General features: G+C 41.9%; 3 protein-coding genes across 5 annotated transcripts; 1 reads left to right on the forward strand and 2 right to left on the reverse strand.

The window, feature by feature from the left end:
• Positions 1–3011: 3011 nt before the first annotated feature.
• Positions 3012–9715, forward strand: tmem47 (transmembrane protein 47). The gene is made up of 3 exons (XM_069150036.1): positions 3012–3461; positions 7781–7921; positions 8116–9715. Exons 1-3 carry the CDS (start codon positions 3236–3238, stop codon positions 8292–8294), a joined length of 546 nt encoding a protein of 181 aa, XP_069006137.1. The 5' UTR covers positions 3012–3235; the 3' UTR covers positions 8295–9715.
• Positions 9716–9783: 68 nt separating this feature from the next.
• Positions 9784–19573, reverse strand: tab3 (TGF-beta activated kinase 1 (MAP3K7) binding protein 3). 3 transcript variants are annotated; one of them, XM_069150035.1, is made up of 8 exons: positions 19401–19573; positions 18439–18610; positions 17149–18166; positions 16909–17043; positions 16209–16369; positions 15799–15892; positions 11608–11691; positions 9784–11117 (listed from the first exon to the last, which is right to left on the reverse strand). In XM_069150035.1, the coding sequence occupies exons 2-8, from the start codon at positions 18538–18540 to the stop codon at positions 10972–10974; spliced, it is 1740 nt and encodes a 579-aa protein (XP_069006136.1). In that variant the 5' UTR covers positions 18541–18610; positions 19401–19573; the 3' UTR covers positions 9784–10971. The 3 variants fall into 3 exon arrangements, with proteins under 3 accessions (XP_069006136.1, XP_069006135.1, XP_069006134.1); XM_069150034.1 differs by adding an exon at positions 18765–18806 and having other exon boundaries at positions 16909–18166; XM_069150033.1 differs by having other exon boundaries at positions 16909–18166.
• A 2737-nt stretch (positions 19574–22310) lies between these two features.
• LOC138198487 (flavin-containing monooxygenase 5-like) lies at positions 22311–25602 on the reverse strand. The gene is made up of 10 exons (XM_069149922.1): positions 25471–25602; positions 25134–25322; positions 24874–25039; positions 24639–24781; positions 24349–24548; positions 24083–24218; positions 23781–24000; positions 23604–23676; positions 22566–22818; positions 22311–22460 (listed from the first exon to the last, which is right to left on the reverse strand). Exons 1-10 carry the CDS (start codon positions 25600–25602, stop codon positions 22311–22313), a joined length of 1662 nt encoding a protein of 553 aa, XP_069006023.1.
• Between the last annotated feature and the right edge of the window lie 1638 nt (positions 25603–27240).

Genomic DNA, 27240 nt, shown 5'->3' on the forward strand with positions numbered 1-27240 from the left:
ATGAAGTGAAGCTCTTAACGACTCCTAGACATCTGAAATGTGACCCTAACTACACACTGATGTTTGTGAGACGTCAGAAGTCAAACAGGTTGTAAAGCACTTGCTTAATCTTTAACAATATGTTGTATTTTAAAAGCTTGTTGTGTTTGGCATTGTCTCAAATTGCAGCTGTCAAATAAATGTAGTGGAGTGGAAGTATAAAGTAGCATTAAATGAAAACACTGAAGTACAAGTACCTCAAAATTGTATTTCAATCCACTAAGTAAACCACTGTTTTTTGTGACCATCAGATGTGGTTCTTTACTGTCATCTATAAATGTCAACAGTGTATATGATATCAATAACTAAACATATATATATTAAACATATATAACCAATAAACTAAATACAAATAGATGACAATGTAAAAAAAAAATCTAATTTCAGTCACTTTCCTTGTGTGTATTTCCACCAAATTTTGCACTGCTTGATTTCAGTTGAAATCCTGATGATCAACTAAACTTTTGTATTTGGTTTTTCTATTTCCCTGTTTTTCCCTGCAGAAATGATTTACCCCCACCTTCTCTCTTTGTCGCTAAATTTGTTATAGTTAACTGCATTCAATTATAAAATAAAATGATCAGGTTTGTCCATTTCAGTTCGACAGACTTTCAAGTGGACATCAAACTCAGTGGAGAAATGTAAAATATTAGACTATAAAGAAAATACTTTTTGGTTTAAATTGTGATGATTATGCTGTTGTGATATAACTATTATATTGTGCAATAACAGTTTAGTAGTATTAAACACAAAGCTGTAAAATTTTCAGTTTCCAATTCTAAACTTGGTTGTAAAAGCAAAATACCCTCTTGCATTGAATTTAATATTAAATTTGATAACATATTTGCCTGATATTTATGCTCTTCTGCTTTAATTTTGGTTTTGCTCACATCATCACATTTTCCTCGACAGAAGAAGAGACAATGGTTAATTTCAATTTCTTTCCACATCGTTTAACTTATGCTCGATGTTCTATGTCGGTCAATTTGAATACTTCAATCTATTGCAAGCGAATGGATGTATGGTAACTCCACTGCAGTATAATAACACTGATTAGTTTTGTCATTGTGTGTGTGTGTGTGTGTGTGTGTGTGTGTGTGTGTGTGTGTGTGTGTGTGTGTGTGTGTGTGTGTGTTAAAAGGAGTGTAGGTCAACTGTTCCTGGCGGCAAAGTCTTTCAACTTCATTACTGATGATTACAGATTGCAATCAGTCAGGATGGGTACAAACATATCTGTGTGCTCACACACACACACACACACACACACACACACACACACACACACACACACACACACACACACACACACACACACACACACACACACACACACACACACACATAATGAAAAGAGACTGAGTTTTATATCATAATATAAACCTGCATATCACACCAATCTCTTTGGTTCATGTATGGAAACCCTGTTCTTTCATTCATGTGCTGATCACTATTTTCTTTGATTCACTGGTTCACAGTGTGACAGTATTACCTCTGTAAATTAATAAGGAGTCTGACTCAGATGTTGAGGTTGCATTTCTTATTAAATGTGTGAAGTTAATTTGCTTCAAAAATGTTCTCATCTCTATCTGCATGTGTGTGTGTGTTCATCAATATGAATTCATTCTGAGATTTTTCCCTAAGGACGAAGAATTAACTAAGTTCAATTAGGAAAAAAAATGAGCGGTGTAAGCTTCCCTCTCAGGGTGTGTGTGTGTGTGTGTGTGTGTGTGTGTGTGTGTGTGTGTGTCTGTGTGTGTGTGTGTGTGTATGTGTGTGTGTGTGTGTGTGTCTGTGTGTCTGTGTGTGTGTTTGTGAGAGAGAGATGGAAAATAGGGTATTCAACTGTAACATGAAGAGGCCGAGAGGGAGAAGTTAGGTTGCCATTTAAGAGATGAAAGAAGATTTCAGTTTGGATGTAACTAAAGTGAGAAAATATAATTAATTGTTGTCTGAAAACAGATTTTTATTTGTGGATGTTTCGTCTTGTAAAAGCTATTTGATGGCTGCAGGTTTCCTAATAATCCACATTTGACATTTCTGCCCCAGAATTTAGCAGCAAGATCTCCAGCAGCTTTTGTGCCACCACAATTTTCAATAACATTTTAATGGCAGTTAGCACTGTCCTTATCCTGGAAGTCCTATGGTGCATTAAACCTTGTAAAATATTACAAAAGGTTACAACTAAAGGTTGATAAACTTCCATATGAGAAATAGAACATGACCAGTAATTCCATTATTGGCCAACAAATCTGACCTTTTTGAGGTAAAGAGTATGGCTGTATAAACTCATGTATACTACCATAAAGATCCCCGAAGTGTCAAAATCAGTAATTTATGAATTAAATAATAATTATATAACATACAAAAGCTTTTCGAGTTCATCTTAGATTTCTGGTGTTTTATCATTTTAGCAATAGCTTTTCACTGTGAGACTAAAAGATGTCATCCTGTCTATTGTAGCCCTTAAGTACCCTCTGAAAGCTATAGTGTTACTTTTCGGATGAAGATTGCACGAAGAGGCCCTAAACGTTTTTAAAATAGCTCACTGTTTAGGAATATACAGCATATAAAGAAGTACAAATTTGCTCCACCTATAATACTAAAACTCTAAAATGCTATAGCCTTATAGGCCTGTCCTGATACCAGTTAGTCTACTGCCATACTTAGAATAAATGTTGTTGCTATAACTTCTGTACTGAATATCCGCCGCTCTTTAGTTCTGAATATGAATACTTCCCCCCGTATCTGTGAGAATAATAGAAATGTCAATTTTTTTTTCTCATAACCTCCATTTACAATGAAGATTACACCGAGGTGGGGGGGGGGGGGGGGGCGGGGGCGTGTGTGTGTGTGGGGGGGGGGGGGGGGGGGAGGAAGGGGGGAGACACTGAATAAGAGCCAGGCACTAGGACCCAGCAGGTGCAGCACCGTGATATTTTAGTGATCCGCAGCTAGTCCCGTCAGCAGAGCGCTGGGTGAACAGCAGCGGCAGCAGCGTCCTCCGGACTCAGGACGCGGAGTGAGCGGTGGCTCTCCATCCTGCAAGCCACAGCACGGGCAGGGGGGGAAAACTACAACTTCAACCTGACTCAGCTGAGGAACGACGCAGACTCTGCCAAACACACATGTTGTTACTCTTTTACTACCACTATTTGAGTTGTTTTTTTTTCATGAGTAAGCTACTTTAGAGATCGTTATGGCTTCATCTGTGAGCGGCACAGAGGAGGTGCGGGTGTCGGTGCTGACGCCCCTAAAGTCGGTGGGACTGGTGTGCGTCTTTCTCGCGCTGTGCCTGGATATCGGGGCCATGTTGAGCCCGGCGTGGGTCACGGCGGATGACCAGTACTACCTGTCCCTGTGGGCGTCTTGCTGGAAGCCCGTCAGCTCCGCGGAGTGGTCCTGCAACAGCACGCTGGCCACCGGTGAGAAAGACGCTCATGTCCCCATACAGACACACTTATTGTGGGCGATGGGCTGATGCGCCACCATGTTGTTTGGAAGTTTTAAACCAGTTGGGTGTTGTAGTTGTATGGATGTTTCGAAACGGCAGAATTATGGGTGTAGACAGACATCCACATTCATATTCAAATGAAAGTCAGACGCACAGCGCTCAGGAATAACAAAGAGTCCCTGCAGACAGTGCACCGCTGAAGCAATCTATTCTGTGTGTGAGAATTATAAAACATCACCCGAGAGAGCGCTAAATGTTAATTACTTTATAATCAGCTATTGCCTGGTTAATTTAAACGACAGAACTTTTCTACATGAAATAAGATAGCGAACAACGGGCTGCACACTTTTCTCTCCATGTGGGAAATAATCGACCAAAAGTTTATCCTTGAGTCTCAAAGTCTAAAGAATAGGACGCACTTTGGTTTTCTATCTGTTTTTAATCTGTTTTTTCCTGAAACACAGAGAGATGTGGGAATTTTGCCTCGCCAGGAGTGGTCCAGCTGGGGTTTCATTTGGCCTTTTGTTGCGTACAAAATGAGCCTTTGTGTGGGTTTCTTCACCGGCCAAGGAGCAAGGGCAACTCAGAGCAGAGAACTCCCCAGAGATCCAGATGCCTGGAGATTAGTAACCAGGGAAACAAGTGAAGCACTACAGAAATGCTGATTTTTCTCTATCAGGGAAACTTCTTTATGGAGTTCCCTCATCTTGCTTTTTCCTGGAAGCATTTCATATTTACATGGCTGCCTGAACTTTGAAAGAATTGATTCTATAGCTGCAAACAGTGCTGACAAAAACAATCATGATTATCGCGAAGAAAAATAATCTGACAACATAATATAGCCCTTAACACAGTTCATTTTTATTGCAGTGATTCAACTCTTTTAGGCCCCAGATTGCGTATTTTTATGCACAAAATGAAAGAATCATGTTACCATGTAATCAAAGAATTGAAAAATATATCTGAAAACAATAATTTATAGAATCACACCATCCTTAGGGCTTTTATATTTTTGTTTGTAGGTGGTATTTTGTGTGCACACATGGTAATTTACAATCTCTACTGAAATGTTTAGCAGTTAATATGGTGTGAAATTATCTGAGCAGGAATTTTATCAGCCTGTATATGATCTAAATGCAGATCCTCTGAATGTAAATGTGGGCAGAGCTTAAGTATGTTTATCCCACTGCGCCCCACCGTGTCCCTGAGTGTGCAAGCACGTAGCGTGACGTCGGTGAAGAACAGCATTTGTGATCAGGTAAAATCCCCTTCAGACAAAACTACTGTTTAAGAAAAGCCTTTCGCCCTGTGTTTGACGAGCGAAAAATGTAGGGATATAAAAATATTCTTCTTTTATCTGAAAGCAAGCACTGACTGATTCTGCAGTAATTTGTTTGCTGCCTCTGACCTCCTCCTGCGTGCTGAGTGGTGAATTGTGTTTTTGTTAGTCTGACAAAATGTTGTTTTTCTGTCTGAGGTGAGTAACTGTGGGTCACGCTGGCCCCGTTTCTCTTCTGTCAGTGCAGACAAAGTGCACTTTGGTACCTTATAAAGACATGCAGTCTCCATGTCAGCTCTCAGCAGCAGCAGCAGTAGCATACCACAGTAAATGCACACAGCGAACTTCCCATTTCCTCAGGCTTGTGCTTGGCTAGGCTTATTGATTTGAATCCCAGTAATCAGTCCCCCCTCCCTCCTCCTCCCCATCCTCCTCCTCTTCAACCCAACAATATTTCCTCAGTGTCATGCTCTGGGCATTAAATAAATCCTGTTAGTTTGAAACAGCAGCTGGCCACTCAGATGTTTTGAGCTTGTTCCGCGAGGCCCGTGTGTGTGTGTGTTTGTCCTGGAAACCACAAAAGTGTGTAGCGTGAGTTAGAGAGTAGACATGATGTACGCTCAAGTGTTTAAAATATACAGACACATATGGTATCCCTCTCTCTCTTTCCCTCTCTCTCTCACACGCACGGAGGTCAAGTATAAAAGGTACAGACTTGACACAGGGCTAGGAATGTGGAACGGTAATGCAAGAGCAGTGTGTGTTGATGCCAGGGTGGTGTGAGATGAGGGGACGAATGTGGAGCCAGTGTGTGAGCGAGTCAGACTCAGTCAGATGTGCTGACGCCAAAGCATATTAATAATGTAATACGTTATCAATCCCATTTTTGGGTGCTTGTTTTCTCTTTGAGGGAGGTCAGTGTTTGCCACATTGAGGTGGTCGTAGTTCACTCGCCTTGCTCAAAGACACCCAGGGCTCGAACTACGGACCTCTAATTGAAGATCACTCTGCTTTAAACACTTCTCCATCCTGCTGCCCCGAGAGAGAGGCTGAGTGTGTGTGACAGCGAGAGAGACACCTGGGGCACTTCTGTGACACAGATCTTCCGCCATTGTCTCAGACAAAGAACCTGAATTGGGGCCTTGAAGGATTTTTTTTTTCCGATTAACACTTCAGCAGTCTCCGACATGCACACAGGGGACTGTAATTAATGCTCAGATTGGAGATCTTGTGTACTGTATCTCCTTTTCCATCTGTCATCGTGCGGGGCTCAGATTAATAGTTTGGCGCCTCCTGCTCATCGAAGCCTTTAAGCACTCCAACTCTGGCTGTGTTTCTTGCACAGCGTACAGAGTCTGTTCCAAATCTGAGATGAGATGACTCGCTGCATCCTGCTGTTTCCTGGGCGCACTGATAAAGCTCTCAGTTCCAGACAGGCTGGGCTGAAGGCACCAAACTGACCCAGAGAAGATATCTCAGAGACGAGGGGCTTTGACAACTGCAGGTCAACTCACTGTACACCTTAAGCTGAGCGGCAACTAGCGATGCAGTGACAGGGCATGTCGTGGGGTCATTCTTTGAGGGGGCCTGGTGTTGTGCAAGCTGGAGGCTGGAGAGAACGGGTGCTTTGCTTATTGTGGGCCCTTTCCAACATCCTGTGGTGACAAACTCCAAATCCTGAACCATATTTGGTCAAAAGTGGTTGATGTTTGTTTATATTTGAGCTGCTTGGCCACTGGAATAAAGTTTCCCTCCAACAAGAGTGGGAACTGTATTTTAAGCAGCTTATGTTCCGTCACTTTCTCCCCGCTGGTGAACATTTTAATGATTTTCTGCCTCAATAGAGAGGAAATATTCTTGGCAATACTTAATCCTTTTTTTTTTTTTTTTTTTTTTTCCCTTCATGGGCAACATAATAGACAAAATGTAATGTATTTAGTAAACAAAAAAAGAAAACGTTCAAACTAAAGGGTGTCAATGTGAACTTTCCACCCACTGTTATATTGAAGCACATATACAGAGCCCAATCCCCTTTATGCTTTGATGTTTGCTATTTTGGTTCCCACCCACTGTACTTTAAATTATTTCCTCCTGTGTGATCAAATGCTTAATCAAAATATCCTCTACTTGTTTACGGACAGATCTCCTGTTTCCGTGAATACACAGACCCTTAATCTCTAAATAAAACATATATATTGTGTCTCTCAACAATCCTCAATTACTGTCCATGGCTAATTAAAACTCGAAAAACACTTTTTTCAAACACATTCCTCTGCTTAAGAGGTTGGCTTTTTTTTGTGCACAAAACAAACAAAAACTCTAAAATAATGTTTTTCTCTCCCTTTTTGTTCCCGCTCTGGTTCCACTTTGGAACTTTAACAAGCGTAGAAAGGAGGATTGAGACAGCATTTATTTCCAGTTGAGTGTTTTTGGAGTATATGTGAATGAAATGCTGAGAATGCTGCTGAGCTGGCATCCACCGAGAGGGAGGGATTCTCATTATCTGAGTCACCTCACAGAATCCCTCTCAGCCGTTCTGCTGCATCGGGATCCATTACTGAACCGCTGAAATCTGTGCGTGGCCTCTTGTCAGGCAGAAAGTGTTGTGTTGGTTCGAGGGGTTATTCGCTGCATGGTTCACATTCTTCATCAGCCAATGGCTGTGGAGTCCCATTGGCTCACATCAAAACATTTGGAGCCACCTTCAGTTTCTCAGAATAATAGACGAGGTGTCTCAGCCTCGAAATCACAAATAGTTTGTATTTACACTGCGGTAATTCACCACAAACTTTAGTGGGTGAAATAATTCTTCTCTTATGTGAGATTGCAGTGTTACTGTGTCTAACCGATGTGGACTGCTGCCTCTCCCTTCTTCCTGTTATCCCTCCCCTCCTGTCAACACGGCTCTCCAGAGTAACCTCTTTTTAGCCACCTATGTCACTCTCTGTCTCAGTGTGATTTTCATGGCTTTCCTCCCCTCCTTTCTGTCCCTGTGTATGTGTTTGTCTCAGACTGGCAGATCGCCACGCTGGCCCTGCTGCTGGGGGGAGCAGTCCTCACGCTGCTCTCCTTCCTGGTGGCGCTGATCTCCCTCTGCTTCGGCTCCAGGAGTCGCTGCTACAAGCCCGTGGCTGTCATGCTGTTCTCCGCAGGTACATAAAGAGGTTCCGTGTTGTTGGAAGCAAAAAGAAAGAGCTGACAGATCATTTAAAAAAAAATACAAAAACAATAGCCGACCAGCTTAAAAAGAAAACATTTTCAAGGCAAATCCATCAGGCTTGGATGAAGTTTTTTTTTTTTTTTTTTTACATTCACCACATTTTCTCTTTTCCTTTTTCACTTGCAGTGGTTCTTCAGGTGTGCAGCTTGGTCCTGTTCCCCATCAAGTTCATAGAAACAATCAGTCTGAGGGTGTACCATGAGTTCAACTGGGGCTACGGCCTGGCCTGGGGATCCACCATCTTCTCTTTTGGAGGCGCCATCCTCTACTGCCTCAACCCCAAGAACTATGAAGACTACTACTAAGAATATGCGAGACAAGAGGAGGAACGCAGGACTATCTGTTTCACCCGTTGTCAACATAGCAATAGGAATTCTCTGTCTGTTACACAGTGCACAACCACAGACTAGAAATTGGAACAACAAAAGCTTATTGATAGTTTCGGGACTGGAGAGGAGCTCCTCCATTTGATACTGTGACCTTATTGTCTCAAAGATTATCCTCATTTACTGGACCGATGCCCTGGGCTCTCTCAGGAGATTTGGAAAGCAACCCAGCAGTGAAAAAGAAATCCAAAACCAAGTTTATTTGGGAGAGAATGTTGCCAGTCAGATATGTGCGTGTCCCCTTTAAGTGTAACTCCAGTAGGTCTTACATTTGGGCAGCAAATCTGGAGGGAACAGATGGATTCACTGACCCCATACGGGAAGAAATGGTGGACTAATTCAGGCTAGAGAGGGAAAAGACTGATGTAAACCGGGGCCAAATGTAGAGAGGAACATGTCCCATTGAAGTGATATCCTGAGGATGACAAAGTGAGGAAGACAGTGCACACCTAAGGAATGCGACATGATACATTTCCCCAGACATACACTATATCTGGAACTTGACCAAGCCTTCTTCCTCTGGTAGTGTAAGATTGGTGAATGCGGTCATGGAGCTCCAAAGGACTTTATTTTCTCCTGTCCTATTTAAGTCTTATTTAAAAAGGGTCAGAGATACTGCTAATAAACACACAGAAACAACTGGAGACAGTAAAAAAAATTCCACAGGCTCCTTCTGAATGATATCATACAAAGGAACATTTACTGGTTCATGATTAGCACAGCCTCACACAAAACCCTCATGGATCCCTTCAACAAAACCCCAGTTATTCCTGCTTTTTGATAAGAATGCACAACAAAGTATTATTCATTCCACACAGATCAGTGGGAAGGAAGATGGCATATGACCATGTCTGCTGAGCACGTGCACATCTGCATGATCATAACATGTGTGCTCACGGACCTTCCCATGTGATGCCTCCTTATCTCCCCGCTGTGTAGGAAACGCTCTCAGTAGAGTAGGCACCATTAAGAACACATCTGTTTTCTTATAGAGGCTGTAGCAGACAATTCACTAGTTTAAAAAAGGCAGTTTACTTCGTTGTTGTTTTTTTTATACATCTAAATTATGATTCATAATATATAGCAGTACTTTAGGGAATACCAGAGATCAATGTGCGATGCATGAGTAGTACAATGAGGACCATGGCATAGACGACCTGCACTCATCTGCTCTGGTGATGACCTTTAAATCTAAGTCATGGTGGTCATGAACTGCTCCGACTCCCTCGTGCAACTTTAGTTAGAGTGAGTGTGTGCATGCCACTACTGTTTGCTGCCGTGTTTCTGACTCCCACTTGGTTCGATTACCAACATAATAAACATGTACTGAAAAAAACAAAGTGTGCTTGTTTGATTTTGGTGGAAGGACTGTGGATTATAACAAACTATGCAGCTGTGCGAGGTCAAGTCACATAGAATCAGCTCCTTTATTAGGTACAGCAAGTTGAGGCATTTGCACAGGAAATCCACATCTTTTGAACACATAATACAGGGTGGCATAATATGCATAAAAGTACCAGGAATATACTCATATGCAAGTGTCTTTAGTGTTCTTTCAGTGAAATGAGCTCTAATACAGAGCCAGATACAGTGTACAGTCTACATTTCGCATTAGTCAGAACATATATACCATTGCTTTCATTGTTCCACTGTCAGAGAGGAAGTCAGAGGTCCAGGATTAAAGTGGAAGTGCCTCCGTTTTGAGTTCGGGAATGGGCACAGTGTAAACAGGGCAGTCACTCGTCCTGCATGGAATGTTCGCTCGGTGAACCGTAGCTCCTTCTCCTCGATCTTCAAATCACTTTGACCTTTCTGAAGCCTGTCCCACCCACTGCCAGAGTCAGTGTGTCACTGCATCCTCTTTTATACTTTTGCTATGAGAAGAGTCTCCAAATGTCCTGGAAAAGATTCATCATTCTCCAAAGAAAACAAAGGTCAAAGTGCACAGGAGTAGCGGATGGGAGCAGGCCAAGTGGGCAGAGAGGGATAGTGGCTCTTCCTCAGCAGGTAGGAGGGGCTATTGATTGACAGGGAAAGACCTCTAAACAGAGGCTGTTCTTCAAGCTCAAAGATGCATCCTTGGTAGGATGTGTCCTTCCAAGTCAGGTCCATCAAAGGCAAGGCAAGAGTCCTTTCAACCATTCAGGGAACATAATGGAACAGTCTAGAAAGTGTGCAGATGTGCGTCATTATTCTTCTTCTAAATCATCTTTCTCTTCATTTTAATGGTAAATTGCAACCGGGCGGAACATTATCGCCACCTACTGCTGTTTTGTCATTGAAAAGGTCCGGCCTTTAGACATGCGCATAGGATTGTGGTTGGTTTAAGGACGCAAAGGATACACCTGAAGCATCATTAATAATTCTCTGAACGAAGAACTCAGCCCTTGGAAGAAAATCGAAGGATTCCAGACATCACGATCAGTCCTTCGGTGTGATTTGATGACGTTGCATCCCAGAAATGCTGCCTACCAAAGACGCAAACTTGAGTCGGAGAAACAGCCAGATTCTGCAGGTTCTGGACGGGCGGGGCTTACATTAGCCAAGGACTTCCGAGGGACGGGGCCGGGTTGGGCAATACAGCGCAGTGCTAAGTTCAGGTGTAGCGTGGCATCTCGCACTGTTCACAGCGGTTGAGTGCAGGATGGTTAAGGAAGGTGCAGCTTTCACAGTTCCATTGGGCGCCTTCAAAGTCCTCGTCCCTCTGGGGCCCTGGCACCGGCTTGGAGCCCTGCTCGCCTTCTGACAAGGAGAGTATGGGGAGTAAATAAAAAAGTACTCTCAATTCACGTGACAAAGCGCACACACCAACAGTTTAAAGATCGTCAACTCTGTGCTGGACTGAACCATGGCTGTCGCTTAACAGACTTGTGTGAGGCATTTATTCAAGCATTAACCATTCAGGTATAAATGTTGATAGTCCTGGGCCTTCACTAAATAGCAAGGTCTCTCATCTAGTTTCCATGCCAACAGATTCGCAAAGGCCAACACAGACCAAAGCTTTTAGTCTTGGTTTTCAAACAAAAATGTACCAAATCTTCTCTCCGTGTGCTGGAAGCCAAATGAGACAAATATGAGAGGATGATCTGAGGGGTCTCTCAACGTGACTCAGGTCTGTTTATTGGCAACAGTATCAATGTGTGATGTTACCCCATACAACACACTTTCTTTTCTTCTCTACACATCCTTATAAAAATGTCTTTCATGATCTGAAAGCTGCAACAGCTCTCACCTTTCTTTCCACTCTTGGGCGGCACTACTGGACCAGGCTGAATATTGTCGTAAAAGTTGTTCATTGCTTTGGGGTCAAACTTCCCTGTGGGGGAAAGCAGAGATCACATCCAGACATTTAATTAGATTGTTTAAAAGTGTCCATTCCGGTCAGAGGTCCGATCAGTCCTGCTTCCTGCCGCTCGCCTTGAGACTCTGGACTGACTTGGGCTGCGTTCAGTTCATGAAAAATATGCAGCCTCCTTATTCACTGCAGGGTCGACTGGCAAAGAAGAACACGCAGTCAGCTGTCAAACACGTTGAATGCGGCTTGATTTTTGTTAAGCAATTTAATGAAAGTTGGCCAATGAAACACATGCAAGCGCACGTGTCCTCCTGCCAGTCTAATCTGAAACATAAACTGGGTTATCCCACTGAGGGAGGGTAAAATAATTCTTGCTGTAATAGTTTTCCAGAGCTGTAAAATCCTGTCTTAATTGAATTATTAAATTGCTTTGCAGTGTTTTGCCAACTGAAAAGTCCCTAAATTCACGTATCAATCACTCAAACTGACTATATTGGAATGTATTTCATCTTAACACTCGTACCTGGAGTAATGAGCCCCATCTAATGCAAGGCCTTGTACTGTTTTTTTTTTTTTTGTTTGTTTGTTTTTAAAGCGAAGCTACTTTTGGACGCGAGAACTATCGATGATCCGATGATAAATACGAGCTAATCACACAAATACAGAATTCTAGCAGGAGATGGGACCTTGTTAATCTGGTTTATCTTGACATGTGGATGACAAACACATCATTTAGTTAAGTACATTACATAAGGGATTTCATCCTGAATGCTCCTGTAATCGGACTTTTGACAACTATCAACATGACTGCTTAGAATAGGCCAAGAATAGTTATAGGTTCAAAAAGAAATATAGACCTAACAGCTGCAGCCATCGGCCAGTCCGATGTTTACTTGATTTACAGATTTATTTTTACAACCCGATGGAATTTCTGCAAGTTTTCCAGCTCAAACAACATCTTTGTGAGCGTATGAAAGACGAGGTCCAAAAGCAACACAAAAGGTAGTCACGCAAATTATGCATTTACACCAGCACACTCAAAACATTTTAACTTCTAACCGTTTCACTATTTTATCCTGTTCAGGTCACAGCCCCAAATACTTATGAAAAAAATAATGAAGCATAAAACGTTAAAAGAATATTTGTATGTTAACAACAGGAAGATAAATAAATACTTCTGCACACCTGCATAACTAATGATGTCCCAAAAAAAGACATGGCCTTGCATGCATTAACATTTTAAATTTGGCAAAGTGAATATACAATGCACCTACAGAGCAAAAGCTTTTTGTTTAAACCTAAGTTGAAATACGAGGATGTGATTGGTTTTCTCTGGTTGCTCCGGCTTTCGAAGACATGCATGTGAGGTTGATTGGTGATTTTAAATTGGCTGTAGGTGTGAATGTGAGCGTGAATGATCGCCTGTCTTTCTGCATTGACCCTGTGATGGACTGGAGCCCTGTCCCGGATGTGTCAGCTGGGACAGGCCCTAGACGCCTGTGATCCTCTACAGGACAAAGCGGGTATAGACGATGGAGGGTGTCAATTTTAGTATTGAGAATCATGGAATTTTAATGGTATTGTTACCAGCTACCAAATTCCTGGTAACGTGACAAATTTAGATTCGTTTCTTGATGTGTGTGAGAAAGACACTGGTGAGAAAAGACAGCGTTTAAAGGCTCTGAGAGGACACATTACCCCAGCTCAATCAAAGAAGAATGATCTCATGAGGCCAAAATTTAGCTCTGTGCCTTTTGCTTGACATAATGTTTAGCGTAGTCCAAACATTTCACGTTAACAAACACTTACAGTGCCTTGCAAAAGTATTGACCCCCCCCTTGGCGTTTTTCCTATTTTGTTGCCTTACAACTTGGAATTAAAATTGATCTTTATTTGGATTTCATGTAATGGACATACACAAAATAGTCCAAATTGGTGAAGTGAAATGAAAAAAATAACTTGTTTCAAAAAAATTCTAAAAAATAAATAACGGAAAAGTGGTGCGTGCATATGTATTCACCCCCTTTGCTATTAAGCCTCTAAATAAGATCTGGTGCAACCAATTACCTTCAGAAGTCACGTAATTAGTTAAATAAAGTCCACCTGTGTGCAATCTAAGTGTCACATGATCTCAGTATATATATACACCTGTTCTGAAAGGCCCCAGAGTCTACAACACCACTAAGCAAGGGGCACCACCAAGCAAGCGGCACCATGAAGACCAAGGAGCTCTCCAAACAGGTCAGGGACAAAGTTGTGGAGAAGTACAGATCAGGGTTGGGTTATAAAAAAATATCCAAAACTTTGAATATCCCACGGAGCACCATTAAAGCCATTATTAAAAAATGGAAAGAATATGGCACCACAACAAACCTGGCAAGAGAGGGCCGCCCACCAAAACTCACAGACCAGGCAAGGAGGGCATTAACCAGAGAGGCAACAAAGAGACCAAAGATAACCCTGAAGGAGCTGCAAAGCTCCACAGCGGAGATTGGAGTTTCTGTCCATAGGACCACTTTAAGCTGTACACTCCACAGAGCTGGGCTTTATGGAAGAGTGGCCAGAAAAAAGCCATTGCTTAAAGAAAAAAATAAGCAAACACGTTTGGTGTTCGCCAAAAGGCATGTGGGAGACTCCCCAAACATATGGAAGAAGGTACTCTGGTCAGATGAGACTAAAATTGAGCTTTTTGGCCATCAAGGAAAACGCTATGTCTGGCGCAAACCCAACACCTCTCATCACCCCGAGAACACCATCCCCACAGTGAAGCATGGTGGTGGCAGCATCGTGCTGTAGGGATGTTTTTCATCGGCAGGGACTGGGAAACTGGTCAGAATTGAAGGAATGATGGATGGCGCTAAATACAGGGAAATTCTTGAGGGAAACCCGTTTCAGTCTTCCAGAGATTTGAGACTGGGACGGAGGTTCACCTTCCAGCAGGACAATGACCCTAAGCATACTGCTAAAGCAACACTCGAGTGGTTTAAGGGGAAACATTTAAATGTCTTGGAATGGCCTAGTCAAAGCCCAGACCTCAATCCAATTGAGAATCTGTGGTATGACTTAAAGATTGCTGTACACCAGCGGAACCCATCCAACTTGAAGGAGCTGGAGCAGTTTTGCCTTGAAGAATGGGCAAAAATCCCAGTGGCTAGATGTGCCAAGCTTATACATACATACATACCCCAAGAGACTTGCAGCTGTAATTGCTGCAAAAGGGGGCTCTACAAAGTATTGACTTTGGGAGGGTGAATAGTTATGCACGCTCAAGTTTTCTGTTTTTTTGTCTTATTTCTTGTTTGTTTCACAATAAAACATATTTTGCATCTTCAAAGTGGTAGGCATGTTATGTAAATCAAATGATACAAACCCCCCCCCCCCCCCCCCCCCAAAAAAAAAAAAAAAAAAAAAAAATCAATTTTACTTCCAGGTTGTAAGGCAACAAAAAAAGAAATACGCCAAGTGGGGGGGGGGGGGGGGGTCAATACTTTTGCAAGGCACTGTACTATCTGTACCAAGAAGTATGATGTGGCAGCATCAAGCTGTGTGGATGATCTCTGCAGCACATCCAGCAAGGCTGGTAAAGGTGGAGCGTCAGATAAACACAGCAAAATACAAATGAGTCGTGGCGGAAACTCTGCTACGGTCTGCAAGAACACTGTGACTTTTCAGAGGATTTATTTTCCAGGAAGATCTACGCCCAAATGTTTAGTGTCACTGCGCCGATTGCAAGTAAACTGGTCACAGTCTGGAGCCTGCTGCCAGACACACAGTTGCAGCTTCCAACATCACCACTCCTGGCAAACAGAGAAAGGATTGTAACTAATTTCCACACATTGTGGTTAGGGTGAAAGTTTTTAATCGATTACATAATCAAGAAAGATCCAGGCACCAGCCAAACACTGTGCATGGACCCCAAAGAGGGTCAAGCGTCGACCGGGCTGGGTCATGTTAGAAGGCTGCATCTGTATGCACTGTGTGGGTTTCTCATCCATCATTTTGGACCCAACTCTGTCTGCTTCGGGGCTCGGCTCTTTCAAGATCAATGCTTTCAAATGAATCAGAGACACACTTCAAAGGTCTGTGCAGGAATGTGCATTTATGTGTGTGCGAGTGATGCGCGTGTACCTCTAGACCGCAGTAGATCCGTCTCCTTCAGTGTACAGTCAATATCAATCTGAAGCTGTCTGTTCAGACTCCGCAGCCGGGTCATCTCTTCGGGCTGCAGCGAGTGCAAACACACAAACGTTAGATGAGACAGACTTTTAAATCTCTTACTGGTAAAATAACATTTGAAAAGATCACGTGTGATAATTGATACGATAAATTGAATTTCGTTTCTACTTCTGGAGCAGCAGATATGGCAAAAGTCCAAAGCCTAGTTCAAGCCAGTGTCATTTACAATGTACCTAACTAAAGCCTATTGCGCTGCTGCGACTGAAATATTCTTAGCTGATAACTCCACAGCTTCTGTGTGTGTGTGTACCTTTTTCAAAGGAGTAGGTGTGTGTGAGTCTGAGCAAATGTTCAGTCCTTACTCTGGGTATAAGACTGGTGGAGTTGACTCGTCGAAAGCGTCTTTGAAGTGCGTCATATTCCATGTTGTTAACATCGGCCTTTAGCTGTTCTAGTTTCTGCTTCTCCATCAGCAGCTCCTTCATTAGACGCTCCATCCTCGCCCGCTGGTGGAGCAGGAGAGCTGGAAGGAAACACATTGAATAAAAAAGGTTTCAAATGCAGCAATCAAAAAAGTAAGCACACAATTAAAAACCATTTCTCAGTTCAGTGCTCTGTTGCTACTCCATACCAAAATACAAGCTCAGAAATGACATTATGGTACGGGAGGGGGTGGGGTGGAACAAACTAACAACACAGACACTAAAAATAAAGCAACGCAGACAGATCATTAAATAAATGACAACCTCGCAGTGCGTCGACTTTCAAAAAAGGCAGACAATCACCGGTTTAACGGTGTGTTGACAACATAAATAAGAGAACAAATGAAGGCAAAGTAGTCAAACAAACGATCAAATTTATCTGACGGGGGGGGGGGGGGGGGGGGACAGTTGCAAATGTCTTTTAACTAGAAGTCTGCTATTCTGAGGATAATAGGTAGCTCTAGTCTTTATTTTAGACAGCACAACCCAGATCTTTCAATATCAACTCCAACTGAATAAACACTTGTAACACAGTATCACACATGCAAAGTGATAGATGGAGAAAAATAAGGACCCTTACCTTGTGTGTAGGCATAGTCATCAGAGCCGGAGCTTGAACGTCGGGGCATTTGCTGAAACTGACTGGCGACATTCCCTGGTAAAGCGGAGATGGGCAGGATGGGTGCAGGAGCGGCATTGTGCTCCCCTTGGTCTACTATGTGGAGAAGAGACTCAGCCTCAGCCACAGGAGATGAGTTTAGCGGCCTCTGAGCCTGGCCTGCTGGGGACATTTTGATATGGAAAGTATAGGCAGACTGACCAGGTTGAGGGGAAGAGGCAGGCCGAGGCCTTGCAGGGCCCTGATGCTGCAGGTACATCCCCGGGTGGAACGCTGCCGGTCCTGTAGGTCCACTCATTGTGATGCCCCTCGAAGGGGAGCTGGGTGAAGGGCTGGTGGCCATATAAAGGGGTCCTTGGGGGTGTGCGGTGTGAACAGGTGAGTTGCTGCGAGGGCGTGGACCCTCGAAGGTAATCTCTATCTGGCCCTTAAGGGCACTTTTTGGGTGATAGGGCCTGTAAACAGCTGGCTGCTGCTGAGGTTGTTGCTGGTGATGGTAGGACATGCTGGGAATGGTTGGCGTGCTAATAGGGAGGAAGACATATTGCTGGTGCTGGGGTTGCGGCTGCGGTTGGGGTTGTGGCTGGACCTGATGCTGCGGGGAGCTGTAAGGCGAGCCATATGTGGGAGTACTGTAGGGGGACTGCTGATGCTGGTAGACAGGCGCCCCTGAGGAGGACCAGGGTGCTGGCTGTGGGCTCTGAGAGGGTGAGGGTCGAGCGTACATGGTGGTGTTGGTGTTGTTAGGATAGTGCCCTGGAGGGATCTGCAGAGCCTGTGGGACGTTGGGTATACTTTGCGAAAGAGTGACTGTTATAGGGTTCATAGCGTAACGTGGAATGGGAGAGTATGTGGGAGACATGCCCTGCATTGCGGGTGGAGGAGTGGGAGTGCTAGCCGAGCGACTCTGATCGTTGATAAAGAAAGGATTGTATCCAGGGGAGGGGGCCATGGTGGCGGGAGCTGACAGCGGCTCAGGGTAGCTGGCCCGCTGGGGTTCGATGTGACTGTCACTGGTGCTGTGCACTAGGGAGCGTCCGACTCCTGCCGCTCCTCCATTTGATTTGCTTGCATCAGAGCCTGGGTAGCCAAGGTTAATGTGTAGCATGTTGGTTCGGCCCAGTCGCCCCTCCTCTGGACTGTGATGGAACTCTCCATACAGGTATCTGTTACTCTCCTGAGCCAGCAGGTGGCAGCAGAGATCCAGGTTATTGTTGTTCTGAGAGAGCAAGAGAAAACAGTCTATAAGTATCCTCATCAGTGCTCTTATCAGAGTTTAAGAGCTGCTCTTGATACCTTGCTATCCCATCATATGGAATATTACTAAAGGTTGGTAAAACATAAATAAATAAATAGCAGTGCAGACACAGCATGATATCCTGAAATAAAAATATAACACGCTTCTACCCAAGTGGGGAAAAAAAAAAAATCACACAATTTACCGACAGCTGAGCAGATGCAGGGATGCAACTGCATTGCATGTGTGTATACCTGCAGAAGGCACTGTGACACTACTCCCTCTGGGATCTCTGGGAAACGCAGCTTGAGGTCCTGCAGGATGTGGTAGTCGAGTTGAGAGCCTCCCTGCGCCATCCTGAGCCAACACAGAGAGTCAAAGAGCCCAAAGCTGCAAATGCCGAAACCACCGATCTCGTTTCATCCCCTGAAGACGCAGAGATAAGAAACACAAAAGGAGGCCAAAACTTAACATGTCTGGAGAACTCTTGCGATAATCCGATTAGGACTGTCGGCCTGTCAAATGTCTGCCACACACACACACACACACACCATGCGTGTCAGCAGTAATCTCAACGTACCCATCAATTGTAGAGTCTTTGTGAGGCATGTCAGTCCGAGTCCTCAAAAAGGAACTCAATTTATCCAACAAGGCAAAAAAACACAAAACGTGCCACACACACACACACGGATATATATATATACATATATATATGTATATATATATAACGCGAGCAGCACCAAGAAAACACGTCAGTGCAACGCGCCTTCAATCCCATTAGCACGCGGGCGCAAACTAACTCGGTCCCGTGTCAGTCTGTTGTTGTTGTTGTTGTTGTTTGTTTGTTTAGACATACTGTCGCACCGAGCGACGACGACATACCGCAGCTAGCTCCCGGGCTAGCGATCAGCATCAGTCACTCAGCGCACACAATCGCACCTGTGTGTCCTAAGGTAGCGACCGGAAACCAGTAGTTTCATTCTCGGGAGGTTCGTCCGATCGTCATCTGAAAACTCGTCTCGCAGCGCAAATAAAAAACCCTTCAAACAAGTCGTCCGCGTTGAATAAAAGGTTCAACTATATTCGTTCACTAACCTGCCAGCTAACGTGCTAATGCTAACCGTAGCTGGTCAGCTGTCACAAGTCTGGGTGTTGATGGATTAGCGAGCTAACGATGCTAAAGCCAGCGAGCATTTTACGGCTTCTCAAAACTTACCACATGTTAAGAGTCTCCCTCACATGTCTCAGACCGAAGCTGTGAGGGGAGCTGTAAATATTTCCGAAATGGTCTGCCGACGTTTTTCTATTTTTGTTTTTGTTTTGGCTCAATAACTTATAGTTTCGTATTAAAGCGTCGGGCCGACGTGCCGCTGAGCTGCACGAAACAGCCCGTCTATCGCGATAATGTCAGATTTTTTTTTTTTTTTTTTTTTCCCGGACCAGGAAGTTGTTCAAATCGACGGGATCAACAGTGCGCATGTGCGGTTGAAGCAGCTCTCTCTCTCTCTCTCTCTCTCGCAGAACTCCATTCAGTTTTTACTCATTTTTTACTCAATAACCACAAATGCATCTCCAGAAAAACATATTCCCAATAAATGCTGAGTCATTTAAAGGAATGTACCTCTCACATTTATTCAGCCTATGCAAGTTCCAGACTAATTATGTAGGTAGGTAGGTAGGTAAATTACTTTATTAATCCCAGAGGGGACATTTTTTTCGCTACAGCAGCATACAGGAAGCAATAGATAATAATAGAATAATAGAAACCAATAAAATAGCAGTAAAAATATAAAATATAAAATGCACAGTATATACAGTACAGTATATATATCTATATATATTATATACAATGTAATTATTACAATTGTAATTATAATTATTACTATCAATGAAATATAATGCACATTCAACGCTGAAATTGTAATCTCTATTTCTAGATTTCTAGGGCACTTTTTGCAAAGTGCTTCAGACAAGTGTGCGTGTGTGTATCTATATATACAGTCTGTGGTGGGTGTATACATATATAATATTTCTTCATTTAATAAGATAGATGTGTCATTGACTAAATATTGTTACAATATTATAAAAGGCCTAAAGACAACTGTCTTACAATATCCAATGATAAATGGATCATTTTCAAAACAATCTAAAATAATCTAAAAGTATATTTAGAAACAAACTGACCAATAGTATTGTTTTACATTTCTAACAAACTGGAATGTATCATATATAATTTGTTCTGTTTTTTACATTTTTATTTTCTGCTATGGGCTGTGCATTTAATTTGAACTAATGTAGAAGTTTGTCTTCAAGACAAATTTATCTTTTCAGATATTCTTACATCTATATCTAATCCCTCATTAAAAAAAAAAATCAGGAATTCTGGCAAATATTAGTTAGCTTCAGAAGTTTTACTTTGTGAACACAAGAGGTCTCCAACTACACAGAAATGTCCATCTGTGTTTGTCCACTGAATTTTTAAGTTTCTACAACACACTTGTGTTAGTAATTGTGATGTCACACATCATATTTGAAACACGCCTTAAATTCAGATTTAAATTGTTGGTGTGATTTCAAAACTTATTTTTAAAGTCATTTCACTTTTTCAAGGTTTTAAAAAGCTTGTTTTAGACAGCCAGCTGAACCATTTTGTTTAGTTGAAAATGTTACGTTCATTCTGACCACGAACAGCACAGATTAACCACCTAACCCAGTGGTCAAAAGTGCTTTCGTGTAGCTCCTTACGTCAATATTTTCTTCTGAAGAAATTCCCACACTGAGGATGAGAATTTAGGTTGGCTCACTTTCTCCATGTCAGCACCAGGGGGCTCACTTACTGAATAGTGTCAAATGTCTAATGCAGTATTTTCAATAAGTCTCTCAATCAACTTAGTTAATGATTCTTTTTATGACATGTGTTGTCACTTGCATTATTCTCCCAAAATGCTCTGGTGTCAGTCATGCAATATTAAAAGTTTTTTAATTACCTTTTTGAGCTCAGGAATCATTGGTACCTTTTCTTTTTCAAAGACACATTTGTTTCCTTTCTTTAAATATTTATGAAGTTTCAGTAAAACTGGACACAAGAGGACATTCTGATCATGTGTACAATATATTGCTTTATTCATACAGGAAATGTGAATAAGTCTTTTTATCCTAGATGTGCTTGACCTTTAAAAATCCAGTAAATCTGATAACAATAAAGACATTACAATAAACAATAATAACACAGGCTCAGCTATTTTATCTCCAGCCAGTTCATATGCAACTATTTAATTTATTTCTCTCATTTTTCTAAAGAAAATCCAGTAATCTGCCTTTTTCATTTTATTTATTTATTTTTTATTAATTTTATTGTTTATTTTGGTACATAGTGTTTATTCATTTACCCATGTTGTCTTTAGCCTTTTCCTCATGTGTTTGTCATACTGTTTTGTATCTGTGCTGTTTGTGTCACTGTGTGGACTGTGCTGACAGGTCATCATTGTAAATGAGAATTGGTTCTCAATTGATTTTACCTGGTTAAATAAAGGTCATATATAATTACAACAGGAGTGAACATCCAACTTTAAATTCCAGCGTAGGAAATAATATAACCTACTGTACATGTAGTGCAGGAGAAAGTACTGTAAAGACGTGGAGATCGGGAAGATTTATAAGTGTACAAAGTGTGATTTTGACATCGAAAACCATGGTGTACAGTTTTTTCATTGTTCATTTTTTCAGAATTTAAATGAGCTACAGAAATTAATGAGTATTGTGGGGGAAAAGGAAAATGTTGACCATGTTTGTTTGTCCTGTTATATAATTTATATATAATTCAAGCCAGGATTTGGTACATTTTCTTTAAATTGTATTTTGTAAAATAGTTGTATATAAAACAATTTTTTTAGGAAAAACACTTTCTGAAAAGTTTAAGCATTTAAACAGTCTAAAAACAAAAACACAATAATACCCCTGACATCAATCAGAAGCTCAAACCATGAGCCCTACAATCAGTCTCACAATTACAACACAGAGGGTATACTGAACTAGATTTCTCAGGGGATTGAGAAAGAGTGGATGATGTTTGGTTTTTGTGTTCCTGAATTCTTTTCTCACTGTTTGACTGATGCAGCGTGCAGGTTTAGAGCGTTTGTGGACGGAGGTTGGACAGCAGGGTGGGGATGGTGTTTGGGTTGTGAGTATGGAAGTAGTAGACGGCAGCTCCTCCGGCCATGATAGTCAGGCTCAGCTTAACCAGGCGGCCAGCAGCTGAGGGCTCTTGCTCCACCACCTGGATGAGATAGAGGAACTTACTACATATTAAGATAATTTGGAATTTTATGTTCAGCATTACACAGAAGACTTATAGAGTTTAGAAGATGGATTCATTTTAGACCTGTCTGGTTTTTAGGGGCTGGTGCATGCGTTCAAACTGGGTGAAGATTGCCCTGCGTGCCCCCTCCCATTTCCCTGGTCCCCTCAGCCGGTACTGGTAGGCGGTGACGGGCCCCCACAAAACCTTCTTAAACAGTGGGTAGTCTGTGAAGAAGAACCAGGGGAGACTCGGCCGCACTCCAATCTCTCCAGCAATGTCGTCCATGTAGGAAACAAAGTCTACATGCAGAGGTGTCAACTTTGACACAATGTAGCTGTGGAAAGGATAAATAAGAAATGAATGCCAAATTCCACACTGACATAGTTTAAGCTAAATATATATACAGAATTTCTTATTTGCACTCAGACAGGTTTGTTTGCTAAACATGAATATAATAGTTTAATTTGAAGATTTTAGATTCCAGAGATTGGGAAAGTTTCCAGAGTAGTAAAGGGACTGGCTTTGCAACATTAAATCAATACATTTTTATTAACAATATATCAAATTATTGTCTTATGAACTCACAGAGAGTTATCACTCAAACTTTTAGCTCCCCTTTAGCTCTAAAGAATGCTTGAGTGTCTTTAAGCTCGTTGTTTTTGTTCTGGGCTGACTTTTTACCGGGGCGTCCTGGTGATGGATTGTGTGTAACTTCTAACCGTGATGTTCCTGAACCGATTCCTGCTGGCAAAAACCTCTAAACCCACTATAGTCTATCTGCTTAAAAACACAATGGACACTCAGTTAAATAATGAAAATAGTGGAAAATTGAACAACTGAGGAGCCAGATATTTCTCTCAAGGATTGGTTGAGACCAAAACAGAGATAAAAGAAGAGTGAAACAATGAATATGTATTTGTAAAATTGCATGAATGAGGACAAAATTTAAGCCAGCGTTTTTATGTATTTGCTGAATGTGTAGAATAGAAACTGTTTGCTGACATGTTACTCAGAACACCTTTACATAGTGAAAATACACACGTTCCACTGGGATAAATAAAAAACAAAACTATGTTGAATCAAAAGTTGCAACTTATAATCAGGCAAAATAATATTTACTTTTTCTCAATGTCCTTGGTGTCCTTTTCAACAGCGTTGATCATGTTCTGGTTGGAAGGCAGCTTTTTAAGTCCTGAGTAGCAAAAAACAACAGACAGACAAAGGTAAATTGATTGACCTGTGGCTTGAGACTTATGTATACTAATGGCAGGTGATAACTCGACCTTACAGCTTTACCTTTGAAGACACGTGTGACCCAGCGGGCCTGCATTTCAGCCTGAGGCATAATGGCTCCAAGGGCATGAATGAAACCCACGACAGCCAGAGAGGGATGCTCCTGGTTTGGAGGAAATACGTGCTTGTACAGACCTACACGGTGCCCAGACTTGTACATAGCACCATTCGGCAAGTAGGGGAAATCGTAGTTGTATCCTGTGGCAAATACAATAGTATTCACCTGTGACAAGGAAGAGATGTGGGATTAAATTGTGCTGCAAGTTAAAGACTTTCGGGGATATGCTGAAAAACACAGTTGTGACCTTTTCCACAAGGCTGCCGTCATCAAACACCACAGTAGAGCCACGGATTTCCTTCACGTTTGGTTTGATGATGACCGATCCAGACAGAATCTTTAACGGCAGGTCATCGTTGATCACTGGAACCTGACTGAAGAGCCTGTTGAGGAAGCAGGAGAGAGAATGTGATTTTCTGATGCCAATGAAAGAGGGAGAGTCACTCATCCTCCAACACTATAATAATTTTCTTCATTATAAGTACTTATACACTTGGTCCTCACAGCACTTACCTGTGATTGGGTTTCAGGGCATACATAGTGTGGTCATACATGGCGTTGACCTTCTTCTCACCAATCCAGTTGAGGACGTTAATCGGCAGCAGCTGGAACAGGATGTGGACAAAACGTGTGTTGTACTTCATGTCCACCGGCAGGCCGTTGTCAGAAACTTGACGGATAACCCAGGCTCCACGGCGAGTGCTCATATACACCTGCAGAACGAGAGAGACAGAATGCATTAAAATCCCAAAGGAGTGTAACACATCAAAAGAAGGCAGGGGCAACCAGAGAGACTTGCCAACCTGCTCTGCAACTCTGCTGCTCTCCACAGCGATGTCACCTCCAGAGTTACCGATGCCAATGACCACCACTCTTTTCCCATACATGTCTTCAGGGCCCTTGAAGTCCCAGCTGTGGAAGTACTTTCCTTCAAATGTCTCAAGTCCTGCAGCACAACAGAATTGTGTTGTCGTATATTGTGTTGTCCCTTCCTTTAATGGCAATTTTGAGCAAGATGTTTGTAAAACACGCTCTTACCTGGGAAATCTTTGAGTGGCAGGTTAGGGTAGGTGTAGTGACCGGAGCAGCAGATAACTGCATCAAAGATATGCCTCTCCTCCTGTCCGTCTCTGTTCTCAGTCACCACTTCCCACTGACCAGTGCGAGAAAAGTCTGGTCTCTGCTTGACACTCTTCACTGTGGTCTAAAATATAACAAAAATGCATATAAGTAAAATAATGTCCAGATATTTATCAAACCGCAGTGAAAATCACATGCTCCTCACTGCTTTTCTTTACCTGGAAGCGAATGTGTTGCAGTAGTTTGAAGTGTTCTGCATACATCTTGAAGTATTTCAGGATTTTAGAGTGGTGCATGTAGTTGGGGTAATCAGCAGGGATGGGGAAGTCACTGTAGCACATCATCTCTTTGGAGATATTGATTGTGAGGGAGCGGTAGATGCTGGCTCTGTTGGGGTCTGACACTTCCTGCAGAGAAACAGTTTGAAACAACAGAAAACAAACAAAGAACACAAATAATCACATTTGTGGGAACTCAATCTTTCTCCTTCAATTTCACATGAATGACCTGGCGCATAAACACTATTTTATTTCATTTTCTTAAATGGTGACTTGCCTTGAACTTCCAAAGTCCACCCAAGTCATCGCTGCTTTCAAAGCAGGTTGGCACCATGCCCTCATCCAGACAAGCTTTCATGCTGGTCAGACCACAGGGGCCCGCCCCGATCACTGCTACTGTGTTCACCATGATGAAGCTGCAACACAACAAAGGAAAAATTTAATTGAAATGACAACTTTTACCAGACTGAACTGTGTAAATAAAATCTGGAACTTTAAGTCCTGTTCTGTTCTGCATCATCTTGCTCTAATTAAAAGCATCTTAACGGGGCTGGAAATTTCACTGTATTAAAGACATGTTTCAAGAACTTAATGTAAAAAAACAAACAAGGAAAAAGTAGAGAATACGACTGAAAAAACATGATTTAAGCTCAAGGGATAAACATGTCTAATTGTCAGCTCAGTCAAAATGCTTTATTGAAACTTAACTAAAAGAAGAAGAGAAGCTCAGCTGTGTTACAGCTCTCTGTGAGTGGCACAGCCACCCATGGTAGTACTATCCTAATCCACAACTTCTCACTTCATTAGTTTGCTGTCTATGCAGGTTCATTCAGTAAACTTGTAGTAAACTACACCAAAACATTTAAACATCACAGTTTGTTCGGTTTAGAATACATTTTCTTCTAACCTTAAGTGGTTCCATATGAAATGCATGCATGTTGACATTTTTGATTAGGGTTACATGCTAAATTTTGTGTAGCTAATATTAGTTACTTGTTTCTTTGTCTTTGAGTTATCAGAGTTGTAGGTGGAGGTCCCATCCTGGTGGAGCAAAAAGGTGTGGCCAAAGGCTGAGGACTCTTAAAGCCCGGAGCCAGCTCATCACGCCAAAGCATGTGCTGCCATGTCATGGGGGGGGGAGGGAATTTCGATTTAGTTAGTTTTGCCTCGTGCTTACTTGGAGTTGGTGTCCATCTAGTTTGCATCTTGTGTTTTATTTGGTGTAGCCAAGCCACAATATATGTTCCCTTATGTGTCTTTGGTTATGTTCAGACTGTCAGTCAAAATCTGATTTATAACCAATTCTGGTTGATTCCAATCATTCCATACAACTTTTCAGAATGAAGCTGCAGCAGGAGGAAAGTCTTCACAAAGTTTTTTTGTCCTCTCTGTGTGCATACAAACAACTCTTACTGCATCATCATCATACAGAGAGAGTTTTAACTTTATTTCTTGGCTAAAAATTAATATGGGCTGTTACCACAGTGAAATGTAGGCTGACGTGATTAGCATACTAGCATGCTAAGACATTGATCAAATTTTCCATTATCATTATTATTGTTTTCATCATTATAAGTTTTACTTCACTGAATTAGAAAAGTAACAAAAATGCACACATGTATTTATCATGTTAGTTGCTAAAAAAAAAAAAATCCTCAACCACCTGGCATTACTCTGCTTTAACTGACTCTGATAACATTTAGATATAGTTAACTGTTAGCAGTTGAGTCTTAACTCAACAAAAGTCTTTAACTTTGCTGAAACTTTGATTAAAATACTGCAAGAGGCTACATGTTTAAAGCAAATCATAACTGCGTGTTCAGCTGCTGCCACTGCCAGAAAAACATCTACAAACTGGTTATGACTGTATGTACAACTTATTGCAAAATAAGAATAGAATAAGTTGCTGAAACCACAACAATTTAATACTTAGACAACATTTAAATAATTACAAAAATAGATAAAGTATAATTAATTTGAGCAAATCTACATTTGAAATAAAAATGTAGGAGTAGGAGGTGTAGGAGTCCTCTGTAGTAGAATATAT

Source organism: Embiotoca jacksoni, unplaced genomic scaffold (assembly GCF_022577435.1).
Source record: "Embiotoca jacksoni isolate LCO1_2020_lvr unplaced genomic scaffold, fEmbJac1.0.p SCAF_16, whole genome shotgun sequence".
In the NCBI taxonomy this organism is placed as follows: Eukaryota; Metazoa; Chordata; class Actinopteri; family Embiotocidae; genus Embiotoca; species Embiotoca jacksoni.

Excerpts from the sequence above, each read along its gene's own strand:
- tmem47 (XM_069150036.1), top strand. The coding sequence starts at position 3,236 with ATGGCTTCATCTGTGAGCGGCACAGAGGAGGTGCGGGTGTCGGTGCTG. Across the intron at positions 3,462-7,780 it reads CAACAGCACGCTGGCCACCG|ACTGGCAGATCGCCACGCTG; the intron begins GTGAGAAAGACG and ends TGTTTGTCTCAG. Across the intron at positions 7,922-8,115 it reads TGTCATGCTGTTCTCCGCAG|TGGTTCTTCAGGTGTGCAGC; the intron begins GTACATAAAGAG and ends TTTCACTTGCAG.
- LOC138198487 (XM_069149922.1), bottom strand. The coding sequence starts at position 25,602 with ATGGTGAACACAGTAGCAGTGATCGGGGCGGGCCCCTGTGGTCTGACC. Across the intron at positions 24,001-24,082 it reads ACGGCAGCCTTGTGGAAAAG|GTGAATACTATTGTATTTGC; the intron begins GTCACAACTGTG and ends TCCTTGTCACAG. Across the intron at positions 22,461-22,565 it reads AGCCCCTAAAAACCAGACAG|GTGGTGGAGCAAGAGCCCTC; the intron begins GTCTAAAATGAA and ends TATCTCATCCAG.
- tab3 (XM_069150033.1), bottom strand. The coding sequence starts at position 18,540 with ATGGCGCAGGGAGGCTCTCAACTCGACTACCACATCCTGCAGGACCTC. Across the intron at positions 16,370-16,908 it reads TGACTATGCCTACACACAAG|CTCTCCTGCTCCACCAGCGG; the intron begins GTAAGGGTCCTT and ends GTTTCCTTCCAG. Across the intron at positions 11,692-15,798 it reads GGATCTACTGCGGTCTAGAG|GGAAGTTTGACCCCAAAGCA; the intron begins GTACACGCGCAT and ends TTTCCCCCACAG.